General features: G+C 36.1%; 1 protein-coding gene across 8 annotated transcripts in view; it reads right to left on the bottom strand.

The window, feature by feature from the left end:
* FER (FER tyrosine kinase) overlaps positions 1-14,872 on the bottom strand; it is a 433,188-nt gene that overhangs the window by 353,445 nt on the left and 64,871 nt on the right. For all 8 annotated transcript variants that reach the window (XR_002341846.1, XM_005661571.3, XM_021084609.1 and 5 more), the window contains 2 exons: positions 9,784-9,957; positions 1,665-1,764 (listed from right to left, as the gene is read on the bottom strand). Coding sequence is in view for 7 of the 8 variants with exons in the window: in XM_005661571.3 (XP_005661628.3) it covers positions 1,665-1,764; positions 9,784-9,957 (274 nt within the window). In the remaining variant the exon portion in view is untranslated. The remainder of the gene's footprint in view (positions 1-1,664; positions 1,765-9,783; positions 9,958-14,872) is intronic.

Below are 14,872 nucleotides of genomic sequence, written 5' to 3'. Positions count from 1 at the left end.
ATTTGTAAAGCTATCTTTGCATTAAAAAGAGATTATAATCTCAAACACTGGTTGAGGTACAAAAAAATAAGTGAAAATAAGGGAACTGTGAATATGAATGCATCTTCCCTGAAAAAAGCAGCTGAAACACTGAAAGAAGCAGAAATATGAAGCAAATGTGGGAGGGGTGGAGTCAGAGTGAAGGGAACACGAGGAGGTGAAGGGAGGGGAAGGGAAAGAAGAGGAGGGACAGAGAAGGAGGGAGAGGAAGGAAGTGGGGAGGAGCAAGAGGCGGAAGAGCAGAGGGAAAGGAGACAGGCAGGTAGGAAGTAAGGAAGGGAGGAGGAGGGGGACGGAGTGGGATATACTGGGAGTTTGGGATTAGCAGATGCAAGCCATTGCATTTGGAGTGGATAAGCAATGAGATCCTGCTGTGTAGCACAGGAAACCATACTTAATCACTTGTGATAGAACATGATGGAGGATAATGTGAGAAAAAGAATGTATATGTATGTATAACTGGGTCACTATGCTGAACAGCAGAAATTGATATAACACTGTAAGTCAACTATAATTTTAAAAATTTTTTATAAAAGGAAGTAAGGAAGAGATGGGGGAACTGCATCTAAATCTGTATCATATCTAGTCTACTGGAAATCACAACAAAAACATAGTATTTTCATTGTGCAAGGTATATTCTAATGTTAGAGCTGTTTATTTCATTTACCTTAAAAAAAAGGACTAAACTATACACAAATAAAAAACAGAGAAAATATATTAATAAAACAGAAAGGTAAATTTAAGAATCAAAAAAAATTGTTAATAAAGCTTCTATTTAACCAGTTAATAAAGCTTCTATTTAACCAACAATAACAAAAACTTAACTGCTATAATTTTTTTAATTTAATATGAAGACTACTTGGTCACATTTAAAGATTGTAACTACAGACATCTGCTAAAAACATCTCTCTTTCCATTTATTTACAAAGCGTATTACAGAAATTCTAGAACAACAGAGAATAAAATTAAGCTATGAAAGCAAAACTAAGCTACAAAATGATCTGTGATTTTAATGGCATTAAAGATAACCAATAAAGAAGACTTCAAAACAGATACGACTTTATTTTATCTATTTAGTATTCACTAATTAAATAGTAAATCTAAAGGCAGATAGGAAAATTTAAACATTCCTTACATTCTATGACAAGTACTAAATAATCATTTAGTATGAACTACTCAGAAATACTTTTTATTTTTTTTATTTTTTTGGTCTTTTTGTCTTTATATGGAAATTCCCAGGGTAGGGGTCCAATTGGAGCTGTAGCGGCTGGCCTACGCCACAGTCACAGCAACTTAGGATCCAAGCCACACTTGTGACCTAAACTATAGCTCACAACAACACCAGATCCTTAACCCACTGAGCAAGGCCAGGGATTGAACTCATGTCTTCATGGATGCTAGTTGGGTTTGCTAACCACTGAGCCATGACGGGACTTCCCTACTTTCTGTGTTTTTAAATAGAAACACTTACTATATAGTTTGATATTTAGTCTATTTTAGCTTATTTTAATATTTTTAAAACATGAATTGGTCTAAGTAGAATCATTCTATGACTTATAAAGACAACTTTCAAATGATAAGAATAAAAATCACTAAAACAAACATTTTTCATAGTTTTGCCATACCTTTAGCTACAGCTTCTTTATATTTCTCCTTGGCGGAATTCATTTCTTTTATTAATTGTCTATAGCTGGTTTTTAATTTCTCTAATTCTGTCTTTGTAACCTGTCAAAAAAAGAAATGCAAAAAATTTTTAAATGCATAAATTTACCTGAGTCAAGAATTTAAATTTGAAAGCATTAACTGGTATATATTTTACTGCTTACAGATCAGAGTTACTCTTCAATATACAATTATAAACAAACTAAAATTAGCTTGGAAATCAGTGATAAATTCAACAGGTTATGAAGGAAAAGAAAAACTTTTTTTTTTTCTTTTTTTGTCCCCCCTGAGGCGTATTCCCAGGCCAAGGATCAGATCTGAGTTGTAGTTGTGACCTAAGCCACACCTGTAGCCATATCACATCCTTAACCCACTGTGCCAGGTCAGGGATCAAACCCGCATCCCAGCACTCCCAAGATGCCACTGATCCCATTGTACCACAGCAAGAACTCTAAGGAAAACATTTCTTAAAAAGAGCAAATCAAGAGTTTCCATTGTGGGTCGGTGGTTAACAAATTCGACTAGAAACCATGAAATTGTGGGTTCAATCCCTGGCCTCACTCAGTGGGTGAAGGATCCGGCATTGCCATGAGCTGTGGTGTAGGTCACAGACACGGCTCAGATCTTGCATTGCTGTGACTCTGATGTGCCTGGCCAGTGGCTACACCTCCAATTAGACCCCTAATTAGACCTCCATATGCCGGGGGTACGGCCTTAGAAAAGACAAAAACAAAAGCAAAAAAGAGCAAATCAAGTTCTGTCAACTAAATGTTAAAGACCAATAATTAGCTGCTGTGTGTAGAAATATTTTCTCTAATAAAAAAAAGTTAATTTAAAATACTTATTTTAATTATGTAGAATAACTCCAAGTTGTTATAACTCACAAGTTATAACATGAATTTTTTTCTTTACATTTAACTTTTCTGAAAGGAAGATGCAATAGAAAATTATTGTTGGCCAGGCAACAATCATGCCAGTAGTCAATGCATGCACCCATGACCTTGGTCATTATTTCTACAGAAAGGCTAGGTAAATCCAAGTCCTTGATGCTGTAGTCAAAAGGCCATAAATAGCATCTGAGTCAAAAATGAAAATCCTAGATGATATCTGAAAAACTTCTAATAAGCCTTCTGAGAAGAGTAAGAAAACAACGTTAAAAACTTGCTAATGGAGTTCCCGTGGTGGCGCAGTGGTTAACGAATCCGACTAGGAACCATGGGGTTGCGGGTTCGATCCCTGCTCTTGCTCAGTGGGTTAAAGATCCGGCGTTGCCGTGAGCTGTGGTGTAGGTGGCAGACGAGGCTCGGATCCCGCGTTGCTGTGGCTCTGGCGTAGGCTGGTGGCTATGGCTCCGATTGGGCCCCTAGCCTGGGAACCTCCATGTGCCGCGGGAGCGGCCCAAGAAATGGCAAAAAGACAAAAAATAAATAAATAAATAAATAAAAGAAAGTCTTTAAAAAAAAAAAAAAAAACTTGCTAAAAGCAGCAGGTAGGGGGTAAGTGGGGCAGTTCCAGGAGTTCCCCTTGTGGCTCAGTGGTTAACAAGCCCGACTAGTATCAATGAAGATGCAGGTTCGATCCCTGGCCCCACTCAGCAGGTTAAGGATCCAGCGTTGCCATGAGCTACAGTGTAGGTCAGAGATGCCACTGGGATCCTGTGTTGCTATGGCTGTGGTGTAGACCGGCAGCTGCAGCTCCAATGTGACCCCTAGACTGGGAACTGGGAACCTCCATATGCCATGGGTGCAGCCCTAAAGATACAAAAGACAGAAATGGGGGGTGGGGGGTCCTGTCATTGCTTAGCAGGTTACTAGTATCCTTAAAGATACAAGTTTGATCTTTAAGGATAAAAGTTTGATCCTGATTTCACTCAGTGGGTTAAGGAGCGTGAGCTGCTGTGAGCTGTGGTATAGGTCACAGACGTGGCTCAGATCCCACATTTCTGTAGCTGTGGCATAGGTCAGCAGCTACAGCTTCAATTTAATCCCTAGCCTGGGAACTTCCATATGCTGCAAATGCAGGCCCTAAAAAAGAAAAAAAAATAATAATAATATAATAAAAACAAAACTTGCTAAAAGGGAGTTCCCATTGTGGCTCAGTGGGTTAAGAACCCAACACAGTGTCCATGAGGATGTGGGTTCAATCCCTGGCCTCGCTCAGTAAATTAAGGATCCAGGTTGCCACAAGCTGCCTTGTAGAAGGCAGATGTGGCTTGGATGCTGCATTGCTTTTGCTGTAGCTGTGGTGTAGGCCAGCAGCTGCAGCTCCAATTCGACCCCTAGCCTGGGAACTTCTTTTTTTTTTTTTTTGTCTTTTTTGTCTTTTTTGTTGTTGTTGTTGCTATTTCTTGGGCCACTCCCATGGCATATGGAGGTTCCCAGGCTAGGGGTTGAATCGGAGCTGTAGCCACCGGCCTACGCCAGAGCCACAGCAACGCGGGATCCGAGCCGCGTCTGCAACCTACACCACAGCTCACCGCAACGCCGGATCGTTAACCCACTGAGCAAGGCCAGGGATCGAACCCGCAACCTCATGGTTCCTAGTCGGATTCGTTAACCACTGCGCCACGACGGGAACTCCGTTAGCCTGGGAACTTCTGTATGTCGTAGGCGCACTCCCCCTCCCCCAAAAAATAAAAAAGTTTTTAAACACTTCCTAAAGGAGCATAAGCAATTTGGAAGAAAATCTCAGAGTCCACTTCAGACAAATTCCATATTACCAATGTTCTTAACACCATGGAGGATGGCATTGTGTAAATAAACAAAAACATCAACTATCACACAGATAAAAATGAGTTCACATCATCTCTTTTAAAAGAAACTTCATTGGTTAACATTTTGTTTTTAATGACCTTTACATTTTAGAACATTTTTTATTATCACAGCAACAGTGAGCAAGAAATACAGAGATTACCCATTTATTTTAACCCCTACTCATGAAGGTATCTTCTGCAACCCTGCTAGGGTAGTACATTTGTTACAACTAATGAACTACAATACAACACATCATTATTACTTAAGTACATAATTTCCATTAAGTTCCACTCTTGGTGTTGTATATTTTATAAGTTTGAACAAACATAAAATGGCATGTATCCACATTATAGTACCACATGCAGTCATTTCACTGTCATAAAATCCTCTACGATCCACCTATTTATCCCTCTCTCCACAGTTAACCCTGGGAACCAATTATCTTTTTACTGTCTCCATAGCTGGGACTTTTCCAGAATATCATACAGTTAGAATCATACAGACATTTCCAGACTGGCGTCTTTCACTCAGTAATATGCATTTAAATTTCTCCCGTGTCTTTTCGTGACTTGGTAACTTATTTCCTTTGAGCAATGAATAATATTCCATTCTCTGGATGCAACACAGTTTATTTATCCACTTACTTACTAAAGAACCTCTTGGGTACTTCCAAGTTCTGGCAGTTATAAACTCTTATAAATAGCTATGTGTGGGCTTCAGTGTGGACATATGTTTTCAACTTCTTTGGGTAATTATCAAGGAGCTCAACTGCTGGATCCTACAGTAAGAATGTTTTTAGTTTTCTAAGAAACTGCCAAAGTGTCTTCCCAAGTGGCTGGATTATTTTGCATGCCCACCAACAACGAATGAGTGTTCCTGTTGCTCCACATCCCCATCAGCTTTTGGTATCATCAGTGTTCTGGATTTGGGACATTCCAATAATGTGTACTGGTTATCTCATTAGTGCTATAATTTATATTTCCCTAATGACATATGACGTGGAGCAACTTTTCATGTGCTTATTTGCTGTATCATTTTCTTGAGATTTCTTCTTTGATCCAAGTGTTACTTAGAAGTGTGTTGTTTAATCTCCAAATATTTGGGATTTTCCAGCTCTCTTTCTGTTACTGAGTTCTAGTTTAACTCCACTGTGGTTTCAGAGCAGACATTATATCAATTCTATTCCTTTAAACTTATTAAGATGTGATTTATGGCATAGAATGTGGTCTATCTTATTGAATCTTCCTATGTAAGCTGTAGAGGAATGTGTATTCTGTTGTTGGATGAAATAGTCTATAGATGTTCATTAGATCTAGCTGACTGATGATATTAAATATATCTACGTCCTTACTGATTTTCTGCCTGCTGTATCTATCCAATTCTTATGGGGTGGAGGAGTGCTGAAGTCTACAACTGTAATAGAGGTTCATCAATTTCTCCTTATAATCTAAGAGTTTTTGCAGTTCTATTAGTATTTTGATGCTATGTTATTAGACACATACATATTGAGGATTGTAATGTCTTCCTGGAGAACTGACTCCTTTAACATCATGTAATTCCCTTCTTTCTCTTTTAATAAATTTCCTTGTTTTGAAGTCTGTTCTGTCTGAAAATAATACAGCTACTCCCACTTTCTTTCGATTAAGGTTAGTATGGCATATCTTTCTTCATCAATTTATTTTTAATTTATACTTATTTTTACATAAAAAATGAGTTTCTCAGAGTTCCCATCATGAAGCAGCAGAAATGAATCCAACTAGGAACCACGAGGTTGGGGGTTCAATCCCTGGCCTCGCTCAATGGGTTAAAGATCAAGCATTTCCGTGAGCTGTGGTGTAGGGTTGCTCAGATCCCACGTTGCTGTGGCGTAGGCCGGGAGATAGGGCTCTGATTCAACACCTAGGCTGGGAATCTCCATATGCCTCAGGTGCAGCCCTTAAAGGCAAAAAAAAAAAAAAAAAAATGAGTTTCTCATAGACAACACATAGTCGTGTCCTGTTTTTTGATCCGTTCTGACACTGTGTTTTAATTGGGTTCATTAAAAACCTATTGACCCTCAAAGTAATTACTGACATACTTGGATTAATACCTACCGTATTTCTTACTATTTCCTATTTGTTGCCCTTACTATTTGTTTCTATTTTTGTCTTTGTGGTTTTAATTAAGTATTTTATATATTCTATTCCATTAGTTCTTAGCATACTAGCTATTCTTTTCTTACTTTTTGTACTTTTTTAACTGATTGGTGTAGAGTTTGTAATATACATTTATAACTAATCCAAACCAACTCTCAAATAACACTATACCACTTTATGGGGAATGTGATACTTTACAATAATTGTTATTCCTAATTTCCCCCTTCCATCCCAAGTATTATTGCTATCATTCATTTCACATACATATACATATAAGCATTTGCAAACACTATATGTATACAAACACACAGTATTTACATAAGTGTACATAATCAAATATATTGTTGCTATTGTCACTTTCAATAAACTATTATCTGTTAGATCAATTAAGAAGGAGAAAAATCAAAGTTTTTATTTTATCTGCACTCAGTGCTCTTTCTTTATGTTGGCCCAAGTTTCTGACCTGTATCATTTTCCTTCTCAGTCCACTGGCAACAAATCCCCTCAATTTTTTTTGTCTCAAAAAAACTTCATTACTCCCTCACTTCCGAAAGATACTTTCACAGCGTTCAGAATTTTGGATTATCAGTTCTGTCTCTCAACACTTTCAATACTTCATTCCCCTCTCCTCTTGCTTACATGATTTCTGGGGAGAAGCCAGATCTAATTCTTATGTTTGTTCTTTCATAAGCAAGGTGTTTTTGTTGTTGCCGTTGTTGTTTTTTACTCTGGCTTATTTCAAGAGTTTTTTCTTTATCTTTGATTTTCTACAGTTTGAAATTTGTATGCCTAGGTATAGAGATTTTCTGGTCATTTATTCTGGTTGGTGTTCTCTGTCATCTGGTGTCTGGCATTAATTTGGAGATTTCTCAATCATTACTATTTCAAATATTTCCTCTTTTCCTTACTCTTTCTTCTCCTCCTGCTATTCCCATTACACATATGTTATATCTTTTATAGTTGTCCTAAATTCTTGAATATGCTGTTCATTTTTTTCTTCAGTCTTTGTTCTCTTTGTTTTTCACTTTTGGAGACTCTTTTGGAGATTCTTTCCTCGGTTGTATCCGGTCTCCTACTAAGCTTATCAAAGTCATTCTTCACTTCTGTTATAATGTGACTGATCTCTGGCATCTCTTTTTGGTTTTTTCTTTGGATTTCTTTCTCTTTACACTGTCCATCTGTTCTTGCATGCTGTCTACTTTATTCACTAGAGCACTCAGTCTATAATTATAGTTGGTTTTTGGTTTTTTGGTTTTTTTTTTTGTTTTTTTTTTTTTGTCTTTTTAACACCATACCCACGGCATATGGAGATTTCCGGGCTAGGAGTTGAATCAGCGCTGTAGCTGCTGGCCTACACCACAGCCACTGCAATGCAAGATCTGGGCCGTGTCTGTGACCTACACCAGATCCTTAACCCACTGAGTGAGACCAGGGATCAAACCTGCATCCTCATGGATAATAGTTAGGTTTGTTGCCGCTGAGCCAAATGGGAACTCCCTAGAAGTTTTAACTTTTAAAATTGCCAAAGAACCCAAAAAAAAAAAAAAAAAAAAAAAAAAAATGGAGTTCCCATCATGGCACAGCGGAAATGAATCCAACTAGGAACCATGAGTTTGTGGGTTTGACCTCTGGCCTCGCTCAGTGGGTTAAGGATCAGGTGTTGCCGTGAGCTCTGTGGTGTATGTTGCAGATGCGGCTCGGATCTGGTGTTGCTGTGACTGTGGTGTAGGCTGGCAGCTGTAGCTCCGATTAGACCCCTAGCCTGGGAACATCCACATGCCGTGAGTACGGCCCTCAAAAGACAAAAAATAAATAAATAAATTGCCAAAGAACCAATTCACTGTTCTGCAAACTGGCAAACTAATGTCAAAACAAGTGTTTTTTCTGCCTTTCTTGTAGAAAATATACCTCATGGCAACCAAAAGTTTTCATTGAAAAATTCCAGCTAACAATTGCATTAGGAATAATAGAAGTAAAATATTGCCACTTTACAACTTCATTGAATTAATAGATCTAAACCATAAACATCAATTATCCTTATAACTATTACATGAAAGGCTGAAAAGTTTTAAGAGATTGATCAAGCTGGTAATACTGGAACCTATTAGTCAAGTTTAAGATCACAAAAAAGGTAAACAGGCAGACATTATATACCTACTGATATGAAACAACAGGAAGTCTAAACCAGCACTTATGATGTATTCTTGTCTCAAATAAACAGCTATAATCTTACCAAGCCTCTAGATCTAACTTCCAGGAAAACTGGAAGTTGAAGGAATAAGTGAAATTGCATCAGAAGATGCTAATAGAAAAATCCAAAATGAAGGAAATTCAATTATATACATTACTTAGTTTCTTCCATAAATAAATGGCATTTTTAAAAAGGGGTATAAAGTGGAACCTATAGACTAAAAGAAATTATTCAAGTGCTATGTATGGGCCATGTTTGGATCATAATTCAAATGGAACAACTGTAAAAAAAGATTTAATAAAAAATCATTTAAGAACAGTCAGGATAATTAATAATATTATAATACTATTTGTTATTTTAAGTGGGTTAATGATAATATAGATTAAGACTATTTTAGCAATATATACTAAAATATGTATGAACAAAATAATAATGGGAATTTTCTTTAAAATTATCCACTGTAGAAGAAAAATAGGTGAGCGTATAGATGAAAAAAAAAACTGACTGTGGATGGGTAGATAGCTCAATGGGAATTCATTTTACTATTCCCTTTTCTTCTGAACATTTGCAAATTTTTATAATAAAAACAACTGTAAAGAGTTAACCAGAAGAGACAGACTTTAAGTGCAAATAAAATTTAGAAATATCCTTTTGCCTATATTTTCTTTTTTATTATACGTATAGTATTACATGATACTAATTTTTTCAAAAGCCTAAAAGAGATATTTCAGTAAGTAAAAAATAAAAATTCTGAATGATATGAAAGCACTGTATCATAGTTTAACTGGAAGCATTTTTTTTCTTTCATGAGAGCTTCTAAAGCAAAAGGATATCTTATAATCAATAGTTTTATATTCCATGAAAATGAGATATTACTTATTAGAGACACCCGAACCTACTTCTTCTCAGGAAATGCTGATTGAATAATTTTTAAAAGTCAAACAGGATAAAATATTTCAGCAAATTTTAAAATCAAATTAAATTCCAGAATGGAAAGACAAACCTTGATCATCTCTGCCTCTATCTGCTGATGAACACCTATATAACTTTTCTTCACCTGCTGTTTGTCTTTGATCATCATGGTGAGCCTGTGTAAGGGTCCAGAATTTAGGTCCTCCGCATGTGCCTTCATTATCCTACTAAGTTGTTCCGTCTGCTGAATCATAAGTAGCCAAGACTTAAAAAAAAAATAAAGAGGTAAAATTACCACCTGTATTAGAGGTTTCCATTTAGCTATGCTTTAAGTTTTCAGGAACTTTAAACACTCAGCTTTACACAAATTATTACATTAATATTAAAGTGGTAGGTTTCTGGCAATTGTGCAATGAGCTATATGAAAGGTTCATATTTAACATCTTCAACTTCAAGCACAAATGATTCAAAATTCAGTAATCAGAGACAATGCAGAATACTAGGACATGGATTAAAGGACTCTAAGAATTCACACTTGCAGGCTTCATTTCATCACATCTTGTTTGTATTTTTCAACATACTGACTGCTTCTACCTACACCATTCTAATGCCTCAGTAAGCTTACTACTTCCTAATGATCAAATGCAACAGAAATTTCCCATCTTCATTCTCAACCTGTTTCTCTGGGGCATCTGATCATACTGACTCACTTCCTCCTAAAACTGTCTCCTGGTTTCAATGGCTTCTTATGTTCCAATTTGCCTTCCTTCCTTACTAAAAACCCTTCTCAATCTTTGTGCCTGTTCTTCTTTTGCTGCTTATGGTAATCTAGCCTCTAGATTTCTATGGTTTCTCTTTTCTTCATAAATACCATTATTTCTCAGTGGTTTTTCCAGCACAACATTTGGCTTCAGTAGCAGACATACATAATGGTGGGTTTGGGACAAGTGGGCATATGCATGCTGCTGAAAGGACAACTCATTTGTTATTAGGCTTTCTACCTTATAAATACTGCAGAAAAAAAGCAGCAGAAGAACGCTCTTCACTCTAGGTCTTCAAAATTCTATTCAGAAACAATTACTTGGATACTTACCATGGTCAGAGACGATTTTTGGTATAGATACAAAAAACAGACAAGGTACAGTTTCAGATATTTTACAAGAGTAATTATTTTTTTCTTTTTAGGGCTGCATCTGTAGCACATGGATGTTCTCAGGCTACGGGTCAAATTGGATCTGCAGCTGCCAGCCTATGCCTAAGCCACAGCAACACCATTTCTGAGCCACTTCTGCAACCTACGCCACTGCTTTCAGGAATGCCAGATCTTTAACCCACTGAGCAAGGCCAGGGATTGAAACTACATCCTCATGGATACTAGTCAGGTTCTTAACCTGCTGAATCACAACAGGAACTCCAAGAGTAATTTTTCTACTCTATTACATTTGATCAGTGAATAAAGAGAAGTAAATCTTTTCTGCTAATATTCTAAATAATCCTAAATCAAAATTTAATAGGTATTTAAATCAAAAGTATAGCCTAAAGGAAGCAAATTCCAAGTCACAGTCAGAACTCACAAGGGGCTAACTTGGCAATCTTGTTTCTGATAAAATATATGTTTTTTTTTTTTTAAAAGTAATCTTTGAAGACATTCATTTAGAGGAAAAGGTCATTTTTAGTTGTGAAATGCTATTACAAGCATGAAACAGAACAAGTGGCCTATGAACTCATCATATTTGCTTTCAAATTTGAATATCACAAAGCAATTTATTTAAAACTGATGTAGCTCTTCCATTAAAATATAAAATTTAACAAAAATGAAAACCAAAAAAAAAAAAAAAAAAAAACTTGAACTAAAACATAAACTAAATTGCCCAAGTAACTCTTGCTTTGCCTTTTTCATTGGATATTTTCACTCTAAAAAAGAGAATGGTAGGATTTAATCCAGCAATCCCTCTCCTGGGCATCTATCCAGAGAAAATCATGACTCACAAAGACACATGTACTCCAATGTTCGTTGCAGCACTATTTGCAATAGCCAAGACATGGAAACAACCTAAATGTCCATCGACAGAGGAGTGGATCAAGATGTGGTACATAGACACAATGGAATATTACTCAGCCATTAAAAGGAACGAAATACCAGCATTTTTAGCAACATGGGTGGACCTAGAAATTATCATGCTGAGTGAAGTCAGTCAGACAATGAGACACCAACATTAAATGCTTTCACTGACATGTGGAATCTGAAAAAAGGACAGAATGAACTTTGCAGAACAGATACTGACTCACAGACTTTGAAAAACTTAGTTTCCAAAGGAGACAGTTCAGGAGGTTGGGGGATGTGCTGGGGTTGTGGGATGGAAATCCTATAAAATTGGATTGTGATGATCATTGTAAAACTATAAATGTAATAAATTCATTGAGTAATAAAAAAAGAGAGAGAGAGAATGGTAGGAAAACATTCTATATAGCACATAGAGAATGTTAAGTCTACTAAAAAAAAAAGTGAAAAGAATATTTCTCAAAAAGACAATTATTCTTCATCTTCAAAAAACAAACATTCTCTAACTGCTGTAGCAATAAATGCTCATGACTCCACATAGGAGTCCTTGCAGCCTAGGGAGAAGCCTTCTTAAAAGCTAACGTTAAAGACCATATAAATAGGTTAGGCTGCCCTCCACCTCCCAGGAGGGGACATCTCATCCTGCCTAATAGCCCCAGTCACTGCAGTCACTGTGGGAAGTCAAAACCTCCCAAGGTATATATTATAACTCCAATGTCAATCTCATATTGCCCTCAATATCTCCTGCTCTGACCCCAAACACTTATGTATAGAATCCTGTACTGTTGAGAACACTTATGATCAGAAAACTCCTTACAGTCATCAGAACTTTCCATTCATCTTCTGTCTTTCACAAAAACTAATTCAATCCCACTCCCAAAATCCTAATACTGATAATAAATATTCTCTCTCTTCCTAAAAAGTTTCTTTTCTTCTAAAGCTCAAGTCAGCCTTCGATATGAACAACGTATCAGAAAATCTCATTCTCCCTCCAAAGTCTAGCACAGATGCATCCACTTCTCTTCATTTTGACTGCTGCCCCTTTTAGAAGTTATGATTATCTTTGATTTAGACTATTGTGACACCTCCTAACCAGTGTCCTCTCTTCTACTCATGTTCTTTTCCAAACCATTCCCCTTTAAGATGCAAAAGAAATTTTCATTCTCCTGCATAAAATCCTATGCTGACTTTCCTTTTCCTTTAAAGAAAAATCCAAACTTCCTTCTAAGACCTACAGTGTGTCTGATTACATGCCATTTGTCTATTCTTTCAACGGTTTTGCCATTCTCTATCCAGCTAAATAAGTTCTAGGAGCATTGGTCTTCCTTTAATTTCCTGAACATTCTTCTTACTGGAAGTTCATTCCCCTCTTTCACATGGCAAGATCTATCTCTTCCTTTAGGAATCAGCTATATCTTATGTAGGTCTAATCCTTGCTATTCTCTCTGTTAGCACTTAAAACAACTATTTATTTGTATGTACACTTTTTTTAACATCTCTCCAGCCAGAATGGAAGCTACATGAGGGTAGTCCCATGTCTCTTTGTTCACTATTTTAGATATTCACTGTGATGCCTGAGATAACAGCTACTAAATATTCTTTGAAAGAAGGAAGAGAGGGAGGGAGAAAAGGAGGAACAAATGGAGAATAAAACAATGGAATGAAAATACGTCATTAAAAGATTTTGTTTGTTGTTAGAAACTGAAATTAGATAGCACAGAGCAATGCCAATTCTGATGGAGAAATAGAAATTAACGGGACTATCTTCAACTGTTAAAAAAAAAAAAAAAACAGCACATAACGCTATAAGCACTAGCCTAAAAGGAATGAGTAAGTAGACAAGAAATTATGTGGGTGGTGTACAACTTGAATTAGATGATGGATGGTTTACTTGTTATAAAGAGAGAAAAGCGATGTTAACAGATGCCTGATAAAGAAACAAAAAGAAAGTAAGGATGCATATCAACATTTATAATAAAAATGGGGAGATCCCATTGTGGCTCAGTGGTAACAAACCCAACTAGTATTCATGAAGACATGGATTCGATCCCTGGCCTTACTCAGTGGGTTAAGGATCTGGTGTTGCCATGAGCTGTGGGGCGGCCGGCAACTACAGCTCTGATTCAGCCCCTAGCCTGGAAACTTCCATATTTAGGGGTTGCAGCCCTAAAAAGACAAATAATAATAATGATGATGATGATGATGATATAGCACTTTGCAAATATGGCTCTTTAGTTCTGGCATAGCAGTGGCTAGAGCATGGATAAATTATGTTGATTAGGATAATTTGTGGAAGATAATTCCTTATAACCAAATAAACAAAATATTCATCTCATCTGCAGGCCATGTGCAAACATTTGAATTGCTTTATTATATAGGATCCTGCTTAAGGGTAATAATTCTGTTAATAATGTTCCTCATAATGGAATTTTACCAATAGTCAAAGTCACTGATGCTGAAAGCTACAGATAGGTTAAGAAATAATAAAAAGTAAAAATATGTGAAGTTTTATTTCAGAAAAATTTAATCACAGGCAAATACTAATATACAACTTGAAAATAAAACCATTGTGGTTAACTTAAAATAGAATATAAATATCTTAAACTTTGAGAGGAGAGCCACAAAGTGAAAGTAGGAATAATTTAACCATAATAAACAAGAAAAAAAAAATCCCAAAAGATACTAACAAAAACCAGAAGTGAGAGCTTGAGAAGAAGTGTAAGTATGTTTATTTCCTAACCTGTCATATGGAAGAATCAACAGACAACTTAAGTTATAAAGTCTGTAAACAGAGATAAAGCTTAAAGCTTATAATTTTTGTTTTAAAATTTAAAGTGAATTTTCAGAAAAAAAAAAAAAGCAGACTATTAGACCTTCTAAATTAAAAAAGTGATTTTTAAAGAAAGTTAACAATGCCCACCAAAAGAAGGAAGAAAACAAAGAAAGGGGAAAAATGATTAAAATTTAATTTAAGTTGAAAAATTATTCTAAACACATTGGTTAAACATTCTGAGGAAACATTATCTGTTAAACATATATGAAAAGGAAAACATTATCAAATCAAAGGGAGAAAAAAAATTCATTATCTGCAATAAGAGAAAAATATCAGCAAAATAAA

Source organism: Sus scrofa, chromosome 2, assembly GCF_000003025.6.
Source record: "Sus scrofa isolate TJ Tabasco breed Duroc chromosome 2, Sscrofa11.1, whole genome shotgun sequence".
NCBI classification, from domain to species: domain Eukaryota; kingdom Metazoa; phylum Chordata; class Mammalia; order Artiodactyla; family Suidae; genus Sus; species Sus scrofa.
The sequence above is the reverse complement of the archived record's forward strand: the minus strand, read 5'-3'. Positions and strand labels throughout refer to the sequence as shown.